General features: G+C 39.4%; 1 protein-coding gene and 1 pseudogene across 2 annotated transcripts in view; both read right to left on the reverse strand.

The window, feature by feature from the left end:
• The window catches only part of CNGB3 (cyclic nucleotide gated channel subunit beta 3), a 168,018-nt gene that overhangs the window by 90,987 nt on the left and 59,689 nt on the right, over positions 1-17,342 (reverse strand). The window contains exons 4-6 of one of the 2 annotated variants that reach the window (XM_010378557.2): positions 10,907-11,061; positions 8,037-8,189; positions 6,946-7,154 (exon numbers count right to left, since the gene is read on the reverse strand). In XM_010378557.2, coding sequence (XP_010376859.2) covers positions 6,946-7,154; positions 8,037-8,189; positions 10,907-11,061 — 517 coding nt within the window. Of the gene's footprint in view, positions 1-6,945; positions 7,155-8,036; positions 8,190-10,906; positions 11,062-17,342 lie in introns of those variants that run through there. The other variant, XM_010378558.2, reaches the window with a different exon arrangement.
• LOC104674288 lies at positions 41-4,584 on the reverse strand (annotated as a pseudogene).

Genomic DNA, 17,342 nt, shown 5'->3' on the forward strand with positions numbered 1-17,342 from the left:
TGGGGTTGGGGCCACATCAGCACGATCCTGGCAACCACTGCTAAACACATCCAGTCATCTACCAGGCAGATGTGCAACTGAGCCAGAGGAGAAGTAACCAGGGCCACACTAGAACGCAGAATGGGGCATGGCCTCAATACTCCAAGCCCATTGGTCGATGAAAAAGATGAAAGGGAAAGGAAGCATGGCCAGGTGGCAGTGTGTCCAGAGGGACCATTTTTCTCATGCATCTGTACAATGGAATTATAGGATTGTTGGGCTCTTGCTAGATTATATTGATTCTTATTTGCTCCAAACTGCACTCTGGCTTTGCCTCTGACTAAGATGGCATTTATTTGCCTGATGACCAATTCTATTGTGTAGGCACAGCTACAGCCCTGTTTTGTGAGAAGTTCCATATACAGTGCTCCCCCACCCAATACATACCCTCCTGAGAGAACAGGTAACACCACTCGAACAAATGGAGGATCAAATGGAAAATTATCCTGCTACCCTCCAAAGTCTGTGAATTCCAATACTAAAAACTTGGCAATTCAGTTTAAGGTCCTCTTCACAAGGCCAGTTAGCTCAAGGCAATAACATTCTTCCCAGGCCTCTTAAGAAATACTCCTACCCCAGAAAAGGCCCTTCTTTCTGGTATCAGGAAGCATGGTCCAGAAACACAAATCCAATAGAATTTCAGCCATTTACCTTTCAGATCGTCCCCTCCCTGAAGTTCTACTTTCCTGTTGTGTGTGTGTGTGTGTGTTGTGTTTTGTTTTCGGCTTTGGTGCTTCATTCGTTCCCCCATATGAACCAGTAGAAATGTAGCCATTAGCAACTTCGGTCAATATATAAGAGATTCATACTTTAGGAAGACAACCCAGTTGACAACCACAACAGTTTCTTAAAAGATATGTTAAACAAAATATATTCTATCTTCCTTTTTTCTTTTACGATCTGAAGATCATTGTGCAAAAGACTATCAGGGTCGACCTTCTGCAGTTTAACATGCCAGTCGTGTACTGTCATTTATGAGTTCCACTGAATAAATCCTTTCCAAGCAATATTGCTCATGCTTTTGTCAGAAGATAAAAATCATGTAAGAGTTAATTCTCTTTCAGGAAGAACACAAAAAGTTCCAGCAGACCTGTTTTATAACTCCGTGATCTGTATACATCCCTGAGCTCTTTCATAAGTCTATCTGAAGCTTGCACTGACCCAAACACCACACCACATTTAAATGGTCTTGCCTTTGAGTCTTCCTAATTTTCTCTAATGTTGCCAAATTTTCTTTTTCAGTTCCTTCATCCTCCAACTTTTTCCCACTAGTAAGTTCTTCTTCCTTCATCTTACAGTGATTTAAGTATTTTATATCTCCAACCATCTCTTCTTCTTCTGAAGTCACTTCTGTTTTCCCATTCTGACCCATGGGTAGTGGTTGATCTAGCATCTCAAACATCCAGATGCTTAGGAAGGTTATATAATCTGCAGAGTTCACATATCAACTACTTCAATTACTGACGAAGGTAATTGTTGTTCTTAGTATCTTCTAGACATTCCAGAACTGATGTCAGATTTGGGTCATCAGAGTCCACAAACCGTATTGGTGAAAAAGATGGATAGGATTCTCAGAATCTCTAGGCACAAGAAGAGGCTCAACCCATCATGGGACAGTCTTGGCCTCGTGGTGGCTTGTCCACAGGAGATTCGGCAATGTGTAAATATTTAGGAGACTGGCCCAGGTGCAGGGCTGCGCGGGTGCGCTGCTGTCCCTGTCCCGCCGCTGCCAACTCAGTCCGCGAGGCTGAGCATAGGGTGCCACTGCAGCAATTTGTGAGTCTGCGCCAAGCTGCACACCGCGACCAGTATTCACTTCTTCTGAAAACAATTCATAGAAACTTCATAATTTTACACAGGACAGATGGAAGAAGTATTTTAAAATAATATTACCTGAAAGAGTTATAATGCAGATTAATTATTCAAGGAAATAAAATCCTTGAACTGAGATTACCATTCATTCACTCCTTCAAACATTTCTTGAGTGTATTCTAAGTTCCTAGGTTAGATAAAGAAGTGAATCGAATACTGTCCCTACTCTCAAGAAACTTATCCTCAGGTAAGAAAGAGAGATACATAGACAAATAGGAGACAAGAGGGAAAAGTAAAGTGTGTGGACATCAATTCATTTAATTCATTTAACAATCAACTGTGTATTTTCTACATGCCAGACCCCGAGCTAGGTGTCTTATTCAATCTTCATAATAGATTTATGAGGTGGGTACTGAGATAGCCGGGTGGGAGGGGGTTGCTGCAGAAACTCCAACCAGCCTGCCCACTGACGTGGAGCCTTGGAAAGTTTGCTACATTTGCAGTAGGGAGGAGCCTAGCCCCTCCTCTTCCTGTGTGGAACCTGAAATTCCAACAGTGGGCAGGAAGCACTCTATCAGGGGACTCTGGCCTTGTGGAGGATCCCTGTTTCCCCACTTTTTAAACCTTTTCACCTAATAAAACCCTGCTTCGCTCACCTTTCAAACCATCTCCGAGCCTACATTTTCATGGCCATGGGACAGACAAGGACCCTGTCTTTAACTGAACTAAGGAGACATCCTGCAACAGTACGACTATTCCTATTTTGGGGGATGAAAAAGATTGTATTCAATGAAAGGGTAAGTTTACTTTCTTCAAGTTAATGCTATTAGCAAATTTCAGAAGTGAAACTTGACCCTGGACTGTTTGTTTCTACTACTTCATAATTAGTCTAATCAATATTTGATACAATTAAATAATAGAATTTTGAGTAAAGTGTAGGAAACACAGAGAAGGGAGTGGTTTTCTTCAGATTGGTTTATAAAGAGCATTTGAGAGGTTTAAGTACCAAAAGAAGTTGATTATAAAGGAAGGCCTAATTGACATTGTAACTAGATGACAGCGAGGATTTCTGTGAATTTTGCAAAGGGTTGTGGATGTGTCTCTTATCTAAATAATCTTCACTGTCATTTCCAACTCAATTTCTGCTATCTCTAAAGGAAATTACATACAACAGACTTTTTGTTCGACTGCATTTCAAAATTCTGTTATCTTTGTAGCATCACTTTTAGGAGAAAGATTTTATAAATAAATGCTGTGAAAAACTTATAAGTCCTCCTGGTTTCTGTTGTAGCTGTTAGCACCTCAATCTGTTGTCTGTTACTTGTTTGTTTTCCTTCAAGGCCTTGGGGAATTAATATTTCCATCCTCCAGTTATGGTGCATTTATTTAATAAATAAATTAAGTAGATGTATCTACCTAGCAACTGTAAGTATTTAATAAATGTTTCTTCAATGAATGAATGAATGAATGAATGAATGAATGAATGAATGAATGATTCAGTGGTGTATACTAATGGTAGCATAGATAGCTAAATATAGTGAGACCTTCAGGTTGGGTACTCAATGTGCATAGTCTTCTTACCAAAATGTAATCAAGTTTCAAATGCTGCAGCTACTTACTCTAAATTAAAGAAACCATTAATTTGGTTTCTTTAATTGAACAAACAAAGCAATTATTTCCTGCTCGGTATTTGTAGCTTATGATAATGCATTTTAAATAGAGCTCGTTGCGTGTGTTTTTTACTGGTTATTTTTCTTGGTTTTAACACTTCATTGTGTGCAAAGGCCTCTTAGAAAATTGAAAATAAAAGTCTCCCTTTACTGATTTTGTCATTTTCCATTGGTCAAATATTGATTTTCTCCCCCCTTGTGAGTCTAATGGAGGTTGAAATCAGTGTTCCTTTTTTTGTTGTTGTTTACTTCTTATTTGTACACTGTCATCACCATTCATCAAGCTGCCAGGTTGCTCTGGGGATGGCGCTGGTGAGTTAACTAATGTTCTAGAGTCTGCACAAGGAATATTTTGAATAGACTTTTGGTATAGCTTTGGCTTTTACCTTTACTATTTCTTTCTAGGAAAGATTTCAAATATAGAAAACACTTCTTAGAAAATGACAATTTTTTAAGGAAGAAAAAACATTCAAAACTATTCCTTTCAGCGCTTTGATAATTTAAGACCTTCTGAAGATCCAACAGAAAATATTAAGAAGATTAAGCAACCTAACTATCTTCTTGAAAATTCTACATGAACCTAAGGTGCCATATAGGCAGTCAGTCTGCTCTTCCTATCGTGACATTGGAGGACATGTTCTGTGCAGCCCTTGCTGAGCCTTGGGAGGAGGATGGCACATTGCACAGTTGGAAAGGCAGCATCCTTCTTGTTAGCTGGGGAAGGGGCTTGGGCTAGTGGCTATAAGACTTGGATTTGTGCTTGTGAAAACACATTTGTCTGTTTCTCAGATTGATTGGATTGACAATAAACTTCCCTTAACACTGAGAGTAAATCCAGGAGAAGATAATTTATCCTAAGGGTAAGAATGCTAATTTCTTAGGAAGGGCACTGCATTTGATCATGAGAAATAGGATGTGATGAATTTGGCAGGTAAATAATAAAGAGATAGACCCATAGATGCCATATTCATTAAAAAACAAAACACCAGGTGGAGGTGTTCTATGTACTTGTGATATGCCCATATCTGTGAGGGGTGTGGCTACCTGTCTGTGGTTTGGCCATATTGATGGAGATGTGGATGGCTCATTTCTCTTTCATTCTCTTACCACACTGAATAATAGTATATTTTGCAATGGTGGAAATCTTCTGTGCTGTCCACTAGACATGTGGTTGTTGAGTTCTGGAAATATGAACAATGTGGCTGAGGAATCTGAATTTGTAATGTTATTTAATTGTAATTAATTCAAATTTAAATTTGAATGGACATATTTGCCTAGTGGTCATCATATTGGACAGTGCGGTGAATCCACATTGATTAAAATGGTCATGACCATACAATGGGCAAAAAACAAGTGAAAAAATGCTCCACATCACTAATCATCAGAGAAATGCAAATCAAAACCACAATGAGATACCATTTCATACAAGTTAGAATGGCTACTACTAAAAATTCAAAAAACAGCTGATGCTGGCAAAGGCTGCTGTTGGTGGGAGGGTAAATTAGTTCAGCCACTGTGGAAATCAACTTGGAGATTTTTCAAAAAACTTAAAACAGAACTACCATTTGACCCAGCAATCTCATTACTGGGTATATATCCAAAAGAAGACAAATCTTTCTAACAAAAAGACACATGCACCTGCATGTTCATTGCAGCATTATTCGCAATAGCAAAGACATGAAATCATTCTAGGTACCCACTAACGGTGCACTGAATAAAGAGAATGTGGCACATATACACCATGGAACAAGATCATGTCCTTTACAAGAACATGGATGCAGCTGGAGGCCCTTATCCTAAGCAAATTGATGCAGGAACAGAAAACCAAATACAGCATGTTTTCACTTATAAGTGAAACATTGGGGCCGGGCTCAGTGGCTCACGCCTGTAATCCCAGCACTTTGGGAGGCCGAGGCGGGTGGATCACAAGGTCAGGAGATCGAGACCACGGTGAAACCCCGTCTCTACTAAAAATAGAAAAAATTAGCCGGGCGCGGTGGCAGGCGCCTATAGTCCCAGCTACTCGGGAGGCTGAGGCAGGAGAATGGCGTGAACCTGGCAGGCGGAGCTTGCAGTGAGCTAAGATCGTGCCACTGCACTCCAGCCTGGGCGACAGAGCGAGACTCCGTCTCAAATAAAATAAAATAAAATAAAATAAATAAAAAATAAATAAATAAGTGAAACATTGGGTACTTATGGACATAAAAATCCGAACAATAAAAACTGGGATGACTAGAGGGAGCAGGACTGCAGGGAGGAAGCGGGGAAGGGTAGTAAACCTCATTATTGGGTACTATGTCCCGTACCTGGGTCAATCACACCCCAAACCTCAGCATCACCCAAGATACCCAGGTAACAAACCTGTATGTGTATCCCCTGAATCTAAAATAAAAATTGGAAAAAAAAAAAAAAGGGTCATAAAGCTTTGCTTTCTAAGTTAGGTTTTCCCGAAGTGTCCAGGCCTAAAACCCTGTGCTTGATTTATCTACTACATGCAGACGCTGTACTCGGTTCCAACTACACAATGATAGACAAGGCACAGTCTGTGTCCTAAAATCTTACAGCCTAGTACTTTCTCACAACACCAGACTGTCTCCTAAGAAGGCTGAGTAGGTTCTAATGAGTGAAATCATACCTATCTTATTTATTAAAATATTGAGGTGAATGGTAGACTGTAACGTGATAGAAAATAACTGCTTCACAGACTGTTTGAGGCTTGATTACCAGAGGAATATATATTAAATAGTTTCTTCTTTTGGCATTGATAATTGATCCATTTAAAAAACATTATTGAGGTAAAATATGTGTATAGTTTCAATATTTCAGACTTGGCACTCTCTTTATATGCTCAAGTATTGTCAAATTCTGAAAAACTTGCTGACCTGAACCTGCGTGATTGTAGAGGCAAGGCCTGGATTAGAATCCTGGCCCCTCTACTCTCTCGCTTTGGGCTTTAAGCAAATAACCTCTCTCCCTGAACCTCAGTTTCCTCATTTGTAAATAGGGCTGATTACATCTTTTTCATAGTGTCATTGAAAGGATTAAGTGAGGTATTATAAGTAAATTAACTAGAACAATAATGCTAGCTGACATTTAATACTCATTCACTATGCACCAGACACAGTCTAGGCACTTCACAGGCCTCAATTTATTTAATCTTTCAATCAATATTATGACGGTATTTTTGTTATTTTTACTTTAAATATGAGGAAATTAAGGTACAGGGAGACGCATGTTTTCCAGCACATTGTGAACACTCAATGGCTGTTTTGTAATTGTTTTCTTATTATTATTGCTCATGATTTCTTGCAGTTGTCCATGCAGATAGCCAGTCAAACATTACATAAAACAATGCTGTTATTTTTTGTAGCCCAATTAGATGTTATTCACGTTTCAGTTTCTGCCTTTTCCGAACTCCACTTACTATTATGTCTCCTCCTCTTATAAACTGGAGTCTGGGCTGGATAAATAGCATATCATAAAGGTAGATGATATCACATATGATGTCCACAATAAGCCAGTAGTGTATGTTGTCTGGGGTTTGATATGGGAAGACGAGGCGCAGTGGTATAAACCAGCAGTTCCAGTTATAGGCAAGGGTGACAATCAAGAGCCACAGGAGATAGAGTCGATCTGGAAAAACAGCAAGTGGAGCAATCCAAATGACATAGAACAAACACAGAAAGAATTCTCTTGCTTAGTCTGGGGAGGTTGGGACACTAACCTCTAGAGAGCGGTTTGCCATAGAAGGCTCTATTAAACATTCAACACAATTTTGCCTCTGCACTGTGAGGCACCAGGCTTTACAAGAGATGTTAAATGATCTTCTCGCCTCTTCTGAAAGTGGACAGTTTCCTTCCAGTCTCCCGAAGAAGTGGCTACTCTGAGTCTGTCCACACAGGTAACTGTACTATTTGGATCAGGAAAGAATTTCCCAAAAAGTTGGAAGGACTTTGCACCGACATCACTGCAGCCGCAGATCTTTAGTTCCTCAGTAGTTAAGTTGCAGGATTGATTGCCCAGGGCAGGTGGCAGAAAGGCCACATCCTGCCTGAAGGAGGATAGCACTGAATGGGAGGGCAGAGGGTCAGCCCATTAACGTAGTCCATGTCCCTTCACACATAGCCCTTCTCTGCCTATGGGAGGCCGCAGGAAAGGATTTGTTCAATTAGAATAATCAACAATGTGAAGCCATGGAAGAAGACTGATACTTCATAATGAATTGCAAGTGTGTCAGTGCACATATTGTGGAGTGCTTTGGGCCTTCTTTTCCGAGGTAATTAGGGGCAGGAGAGGATCTGGACTGCCTTTTAAATATAGGCAGGAATATTGTATTTCTTATCTTCACCAAAGATGGGCAAATGATCCTTTACAGGTTATATAACTTAAATTCTGCTTGCTAGTTAGATTGAGAATATGAGGTAAGGAAAATAGAAGCTATCTGTGACTTCGAGTCACAGGGTTTCTTGGTGATAGCCAGCCCTCCCACTACAATAGTTCACCCTTTGTTAATACCTGTGTATGAATCTATGCTGCTTGGAAGTTTAAGTTGCTTTAAGTACTCTGTTAAAGGCATCTTCTTGACTTTGAAACATAACAGCCTATAGTAATGTTCTTCTGTTGGCTTATCATCGCTTTCTTTTACTGGTGGTACAGCCGTGGGCTTTGCTTCATAGGAAAAAAAAAAAAAAAAGATGAAACATTTAAAGAGGTTAAGTTAGCTTAGTTAAAAACTTGAATTTCTTAACCAAACACCGCATGTTCTCACTCATTAGTGGGAGTTGAACAATGAGAACATATGGGCACAGGGAGGGGAACATCACACACTGGGGCCTATCGGGGGTGGGGGACAAGGGGAGGGATAGCATTAGGAGAAATACCTAATGTAGACGATGGGTTGATGGGTACAGCAAACCACCACAGCGCATGTATACCTATGTAACAAACCTGCATGTTCTGCACATATATCCCAGAACTGAAAGTATAAAAAAACCCAAAAAACTTGAATGTCTTAAAGTCAGAACATTTAAGAATCTTCCTCTTTTGATACAGACAGATGAAACAAAACCTTCATGACATTTAAAATAGTGACATTTATTTCACTGTGTGTGTGTATAAAGAAAAAATATGTCAATGTAAAAAATTAAAGGAAACACAATTTTTAAAATAAATAAATGTTTATAAATTTTTCCAAAATAAAAAAAGAACAGGAAAAACTACTAAATGATGACAAAATTCAGGATAATGATTACCTTGGCAAGGGGGCTTTGTCACCTGGGGAGACTGTAAGTTTTCTCTAGTGAGGGAAATGTCCTTTATCTTGGAGGGTGGTGATAGTGATGCAACAGGACTATTCATGTGTAAAAACTATCCAAGCATGGTGGCACAGGCCTGTAGTCCCAGCTCCTCTGAAGGCTGAGGCAAGAGGATCATTTGAGCCCAAGAGTTAGAAGTGGCAGTGAGTTGTGACTGTGCCACTACACTCCAGCCTGGGTGACAGAGCAAGACCCTGCCACTAAAAGAATAAAATAAGATTAAATAAGTATATAAAAATATTTTTAAAAAGTTTGTCTACACTGAAATATTTATGGATGAAATATAGTGTCTGGAATTTGCTTTAAAAATTCATTGTAACTCCAATGATACAGGAAATAAATTTTTAAAAAATGAAAAAAGAATATGTTAAAATAATTGAGCTGTACACTTAATTGTGGATTTTACAGTTTGTAAACTATGTCTCAAATAAAAATGTAGAGTATAAAATAAAGGCATTCTCTAAAAAAGAAAACAAATCATGTTGTATATCCTAAAGTATACAATAAAAACAAAATAAAATAGTAACATTTATGAAAATATACAGGTAATGAAAACACTGGAATTTGGAAATATGTAGCAGGTTTAAAGCTCACAAATAAGGTGTCACAAAGGTGTTACAAATAGAATATTTTAAATACAAGCTTGATTTTCACATACTTTGGAGCATCAATAAAGTCAGAGATCAGAAACACTGCAAATGTACATCATTCTGCAGGTTTTAGTTTGGTGCTTCTTTACCCTCACACATGTCACACACAATATTCTTTTCAATATATCTTTATAAAAGTATAATGACTATGATTTCTTTTAGCCTCTTCTGTTTAAAAAGAAACTGTTATACAATACACAGTTTATTTTGAAAACCCACATTCTCTTATACAGAACTATGAGGAAGCTCAACTCCATCCCATGTAATTATCAACTTGATTTGCATTTATATGTTAAACAACCAAGCTTTGTTCTATTCTTTTTCTGTATATATATATAAAAATATTTTACATAGATGTAATCATAGTATATATTATTTTTGTGTTCTACATATTTTTTTTTTTTTTTTTTTTTTGGAGTCTTCCTCTGTCACCAGGCTGGAAGTGCAGTGGTGCGATCTTGGCTCACTGCAACCTCTGCCTCCTGGGTTCAAGCAATTCCCCTGCCTCAGCCTCCCAAGTACCTGGGACTACAGGCACGCAACACTAAAATACAAAAAAATAATTTTTTGTATTTTAGTAGAGACAGGGTTCCACCATGTTAGCCAGGATGGTCTTGATCTCCTGACCTAGTAATCCACCCACCTCGGCATCCCAAAGTGCCAGGATTACAGGCGTGAGCCACTGTGCCTGCCTGATTAATTTTCATAAACACATTTTTGTAATTATTAGGGTGGTTGATAATAGTCCCTCCCTTTACATGATTGGTTTGTTGATGTTCTTTGCTCTGTTGGATACCCAGGTAATATTCCTGTATTTTTATAATATGTACTTTGCATAATATGAGTATTTTTAATATTACAATAAAATTTGCTATAGAAGATACTGTTTGTGTCCTACACATATACCCTGAGCCTGGAGATCACCTGTAGGAGGGTTCCCTATGTCTGTCGGAGGATTTCCTCGAGCAGGTTTACTTAAAGTGCTGGGGAGGTAACAGTATGAAGCTCCAGCACCAATCAGTTTCCTCCTCTTCCATTCAGATAATTTTCAAGAATGATCCACACAGCTTTTCAGCTGGATAAAGCCCCAATGGCACAGTAGGCCCTCACCATGTTGCCCAGGCTGGTTTCAAACTCCTAGGCTCAAGCAATCCTCCTGTCTTGGTCTCCCAAAGTGCTTGGATTATAGGTGTGAGCGCCACTGCATCTGGCCAGTGATCCTCTTACTAACCCATCTGTACATCTTAACTTTCTTCTCTGTCTCACCACTCGTACCTTCCTGGATCACTCTCAAAATATAAACTGTATGTAAATCATTTTCTCAGGATCTGCTTTTAGGGGATCCAAACTGAAACATCTGCAAAACACAGGTCCCCTCATCACTTCCTTCTTCCCAGTACTTGGAGGGAGCAATGCTTACCAGTTTGTGGGCTGGCTTCGGGTGAGGAGAGATCTCCCTCTACCAACTTTCTCTTGTAGAGGGCTGTTCTTTGACGCATTCTTTTCACCAGGTTGTGTAGCTGGGCATCAGCGTACTCATTTATAACAGGAGCTGCAGGCGGTTTGTTTTGTGGGCTAAATGAGAAAAAAATGGCAATAGAGACGGGCCCACGAAGAGATAGATACAAGGGAAGGATTAAACCTTTTCACCTTCCTTATATATTCAAGATTATTAACTTCCCCTTCTTTTGCAATTGAATAGTACAATTCAAAAGTTAGGTTTAATGGAAATAGTGCTGGTGGAATACAGATGTTATTAAAAAAATTAGAATCCTCAAATAGCAAGTGATAACTCTTGACCATACTGGATCTTGATGACAGTGATTCTGTCATTACATTGTGTCGCTAGGACAAGTAAAGCTACAGATGGTGGGGCAGGCAGGTGCCTAAGATGGCCCCAAGATTCCCTGCCCCTTGGTATATGTGCCTGCATAATCCCGGGGACAATAAATATGGTGGTTTTATTCCCATCAATAGTCCATGTTATATGGCACAGTTGATGAGGAGATTATGTAGGTAGGCCTGATCTAATCATACCAGGCCTTTTAAAGTAGACTTCCTCCCACTGCTGACACAGCAAGAAGGCAGATATGTGAAGCACAAGGGAGATTTTACTTGAGAGAAATCCTCCATGGCTGATGGTGAAGAAGAGGGTCACCTGGTTAGAATTTCATGAGGCCTCTAGGAGGTTGAGAGTGATTCCTGGCTAGCTGTTCATAAGAAAACAGGGACTTCAGAGGTACAACTGCAGGGAACTGATTTTGCTAATAACCTGAGTGAGCTTGGAAGTAGATTCTTCACCAAAACCTCCCAATGAGAGCCTGGTCTGGCCTGGCCAACACTTTGATTTCAGCCTTGTGAGACCTGAAGCCAAGAACCCAGCTGAGCCCACCCAGACTTCTGATTCGGACCCATTTGCTAATGTGGGCTTTAATTTAATTTTATTTATTTGTTTTATCTTCAACTTTTATTTTTGGGTGTTGTTTTAAATCACTTAAGTATGTGGTAATTTGTTTTGTGGCAATAGAAAAATAATGTAGCTGCTGTGCTTCAATGAACTTCCTTTCGTTTTTTTTTTTTTTTTTTGACTGAGTCTCACACTGTCACCCAGGCTAGAGTGCAGTGGTATGATCTTGGCTCACTGCAATCACTGCCTCCCAGGTTCAAGCAATTCTCATGCCTCAGCCTCCCAAGTAGCTAGGACTGCAGGTGTGTGCCACCACGCCCAGCTAATTTTTGTATTTTTAGTAGAGACTGGGTCTTACCATGTTGGCCAGGCTGGTCTCGAACTCCTGACCTCAGGTGATCCGCCCACCCTGGCCTCCCACAGTGCTGGGATTACAGGCGTGAGCCACTGTCCCCAACCAATGAACTTGCATTCTGAGGAAATGTACAAACAGTCCAGCATGGAGCGTAGAGTAGACATTAGGATAGTTCATCAAGACCTGAGTTTCCTCACAGACTTTCCTCAGAGCTCTCACTGTCTATCTTCCTTCCAATGTCTGACATTGGGTCTACTTGAGCCCGTGTAGGCTCCATCCATTCTTATCTCCTCATATCTGCCCCTCCTATCTCACCTCCAAGTGGCAGCCCATGGGGTTCACAGTGGATCTGGGTAACTTGTAGATTCCACTTAAGAAAATCTCAGTATGAGATTTTCCCCTCTCCATGTACTCCTTCCTTATGTGGCCCACAAATATATCACATCTATAACTGTTTATAGATTCCCAGACTATCAGTGTTTTTCTCTCTTCCCTTATTATCATAGTACAATTTATACTTCTTTCAAAGGTAAATGGTCCTGTCTCAGAATCAAGATCTCCACGTATGTCACATTAAGACATATAGAAGCCTATGTAAGGATAGTGGAGACCAAGAGGCAATGAAAATAGTTCAGATTCATCTTAAACGGTTCAGAAATAGGTGGACACTAGGTCTGTAAAGCCAGAATAACTTTTTTTCTGATTAAGACTTGTTGTCATAGATATAATTTCACTGATTCCTTCTTAAAATCTTGGTGTGCTTAGAAGTTTATTCATCCATCAACCAGTTATTGAGTTTCTACTTTATGTACTGCAAATAGAAACGCAAGTTAGACAGCGGCAGGTCTGATAGTTCATAGTTTAATGGGGGAAACAAGGATGTCAATCCAAAGCTAATGATAAATAAGAAAAACATGTACAAAGTACTTTGTTCCACACTGAACTTAGCCTGGGGTGTCAAGGAGGGGCTTTGTAGAGGAAGTGCACTGTCTTAAGGGACTAGCATATCTTTGACAGATAAATGATAGACTAGTCTTTTAGGCATGGAGAGTGATATGTTCAAAGGCATAAAAGAACATGGCATGTTCAGCAAATTTTGGTGTGACTGGAACAGAGTATAAGTGTGTGTAGGGGGCCAGGTGGCAGAGGGTGGCAGAGTGATGGTGGTTGGGTCTGGAAAGGAAAGGTGAGTGAAGCCAGGTTATAATGGTCCCATGTGATCTTGTGAGGAGTTTAGACATTAAGCAGTGGGCAAAGAGACCCAATGCAGGGTATTAAGCAGACAAAAGGTCTGGGCAGACAGCACTGAACTTTGAAAAATTAGCAATAGTGAGAGGATAGGTTAATGAGCCACATGTGGAGCTTTTGGATAATTCAAAGAAATCAAGAATGACTCGAGTTTCTGTTACAAGAGACTAGACTCATGAAGATGACATCAATATAAATAGGAATTCAGGAAGCAGATGTTTGTATGTAGTAGCAGCATGAAAAAATTAGTTATTTTTTTGTGTATCTTCAGTTTGAGGTGTTTGTAGGACCTTGTATGATAAAACCTTGTTTGTAATATCCAGGAGACATTCAGAAATACAGTTCTGGCAATAAGAACTTGGTATTCATCAGTGAATATGGAATATTTGAAGTGATTTATGTATATGACATCATCATAGACTGTAAGATTCTCAAAGCAAGGAACTATGTCTTTTCTTCATACTCCATAAGACCAGCACAAAGTAGGTTTTAAATAAATGCTTATTGAGTAAATACACCCACTACTTCTAACTGTTTGACCTTAGTTGATGTTCCTGAGTGCTTTAAAATATATGTAAAAAGCTAAGTTGAAGATTGGTGATTTATTAACTATAAAGTCAGGTATTCAAACTGCCAAACTCCCTAATGTCCCAAGATCTGAGGAGAATATTTTTTCTTTCCCTGAATTATCTATAAGCCCTAATTGACCATATAATTGCCATTTAGTTATACTACTTTGTAGTGTGCAAACCCACCTCATGGTTAAAATGCTGAAATTCATGTGAAAAGAATGCAAGCATATCAAATACATACCTATATTTTAACTACTATGCGTTTTTGTCTTTATGTTAGCTGGAGCATTATGATGTCATTTTATTGCATCTTCTTGTCTTTCTCTAGCTTCTTTTCTAGGATCCTTGCCCTTCTCCTCTGCATATATACATATAGAAGCTATGAATGTATTTTTCTTTGGGTAATTTTATGATGGGACAGGAAAGGCAAATAGAAAGGAAGAAACATACATCATGAGATAAAATCCAAAAGAGATAAAAGAACCAGTGAATTTGCCTTATATAACTATATAACTGCTTCATGTGAGCTCTACTTGCTATTTCTTCTTTATATTACTAATTTTTATGTTTTGTAAAGCATTGTTTCTCATAATTCCATGATGAAAGTTTTGGTAAACAGTAAAAATATCCTACAATTTAACTGTGTGTGTGTGTGTGTGTGTGTGTGTGTGTGAGAGAGAGAGAGAGAGAGAGAGATAGGATCTTGCTCTGCCGCCCAGGCCTGAGTGCAGTGGTACAATCATAGATCACTGCAGCCTTGACTTCCCCGGACTCAAGCCATCCTCCCACCTCAGCCTCCTGGGTTGCTGGGACTACAGGTGCGCAACACCACACTGGTTATTTATTTATTTATTTTTTTGAGACAGGGTCTTCCTCTGTCACCCAGGCTGGAAAGCAGTGACACGATCTCGGCTCACTGAAACCTCCGCCTTCCAGGTTCAAGCAATTCTGCTGCCTCAGCCTCCCGAGTAGCTGGGGTTACAAGTGCACACCTGGCTAATTTTTGAATTTTTTGAAGTAGAGACAGGATTTCATCATGTTGGCTAGGCTGGTCTAGAACTCCTGACCTCACGTGATTCACCTACCTTGGCCTCCCAGAGTGCTGGCATTTCTTTTGTGTGTGTGTGTGTATTTTTTGTAGAAATGAGGTTTCACCAGGTTGCTCAAGCTGGTCTCAAACTCCTGGGTTCAAGCAATATGCCTGCCTCAGCCTCCCAAAGTACTGGGATTACTGGTGTGAGCCACTGTCCCCGACCGATTTTACAAATTTTGATAAACATAGAAGGAAACTCATATTGGATAGTTGTTATTCTATTCTATTCTATAGATAGTGTCTCACTCTGTCACCATCATAGCTCACTGAGGCCATAAACTCCTGAGCTCAAGCAATCTTCCCACCTCAGCATCCTGAGTAGCTGGCAACAGATGTGTGCCATCATGCCTTACTCATTTATTTATTTTTTGTAGAGTTAGGGTCTTGCTTTGTTGTCCAGGCTGGTCTTTAAGCAGGAGCTCCTGGCTTGAAGTAGGTGCCTCAGCCTCCCAAAGTACTGGGATTGCAGACGTGAGTCACCAAAGATGGTCAGTAACCATCTTTTATTGAGAAGAATGAGACTAAAAATTTATTTATATCTCTCTATGAAAGAATAAAGGATGGGTTATTGTTTGAATAAAATTTGTGACTTTTTTTGGTATAGGTACAAGGGAAGCTCATTTTTTAAAAAGCTGATGAAAAAGAAAAGAACTATAGCAGTTTCCTTATTTCTTTAAATTCAGTCAGAGGCACAGGCCAAAAAATTGTATAATTAACAATTAGGGTTACAGAAGTTTTTACCCTCCAGGGCAATGCTAGTAAGATTGGAATGGGTGAGGCAAGTTGAGTTTTTTATTTTTTGGGGTAAAGTGGTGGGGTCAGGGGGAAGTCCATTGTAAAAGGGAAGATAGGAAAGGAAAACATGTAGTCTGCAGCTGTACTCAATATTATTAGTTTTAAGAAAGAGAACATTTATAAGATGTGGATCTTGAAATTGGTTCTTTTAAAACTGTCTGTGTTAGGACTCTAAGAAAGTTTTCACATGCACGCAGGGATAACATTCTCTAGTTTAAGATTGCTGCTTTAGTATAACATGGAGAGATGACTAATTTTGATGGGCATGGTAACATGAGTGGGTGGTGATCAGTGGTGAGTTCACAGCAGAGGTGGTATCCTAGTTGAATCATGAAGGATGGACAGCACTTTGATAACATATAGGGAAGGTATTCAAGGCAAAGGAAACAGCTTTAGAAAAATGGTGTTCATTGCTGCCTAATAGAATACAATAAAGGTTCAAACATTTTAACATACTATCTCAAGTGACTTAAAATTTGGCTTGAATGGTCAGTTGAGATTGATGGGGAACCAAGGCAGAATTCTAAGCAGAAGAGGGACGTGATTAGCTATGCTTTGGAAAAATAATTGAAAAAAGAAAGAAGATAATTAGGTGCAGTAAGAAGAAAGTGTGACTTGAAGAACGGAGAGAGTCAACTTAAAATATGTGGGTTAATGTCAGAGTAGGGAATTCCATGTTTGGTCATTGTACTACATTGAATAATATTCTGCCAACATTCATGTTCACCTGGAACCTCAGAATGTGACCTTATTTTAAAATGGAGTCTTTATAGATATAACTATTTAAGTTAAGATGAAGCCATACTGGAGTAGGGTGGGCCCTCAATCCAGTGACTGGAGTCTTTATAAGAAGCCTAAGTGCTGGAGTGGCCTATCAACTACAATCCAGTACCCTTACACTAATGGTGCCTTTCCTATTTTTGCATCTGCTCATGAATATAGTAATTTACATATAGTTAATTTATGTTTGCCAAGTCTCTTAGGTACACAGATGATGAATAAATCAGAACAGTATGAATTTTTTTAAAAAGCCTAGTTGAAGACAGAGAAGAGACACAAGGAGAATGCCATGTGACAACAGCGGCAGAAAATGGAGCACTATATCCCTAAGTCAGAAAACACAAAGGATTGCTGGTGATCACCGAAAGTTAGGAGAGAGAGCATGGAATGAATTCTCCCTCAGCTCTTTCAGAAGGACCAACCTTGAATTCAGGCTTCTGGCCTCCCAAACTGTGAGAAAATAAGTATCTGTTGTTTTAAGCCACCCAGTTTGTGGTAATTTGTTATGGCAGTCCTAGGAAACTAACAGAGTTAGCAAAGCAGATAATTATGATACCACATGGACAACTCATATGGAAGCATAAGTTGTAAAAGAAATAGCAATAC

Source organism: Rhinopithecus roxellana, chromosome 9, assembly GCF_007565055.1.
Source record: "Rhinopithecus roxellana isolate Shanxi Qingling chromosome 9, ASM756505v1, whole genome shotgun sequence".
NCBI classification, from domain to species: domain Eukaryota; kingdom Metazoa; phylum Chordata; class Mammalia; order Primates; family Cercopithecidae; genus Rhinopithecus; species Rhinopithecus roxellana.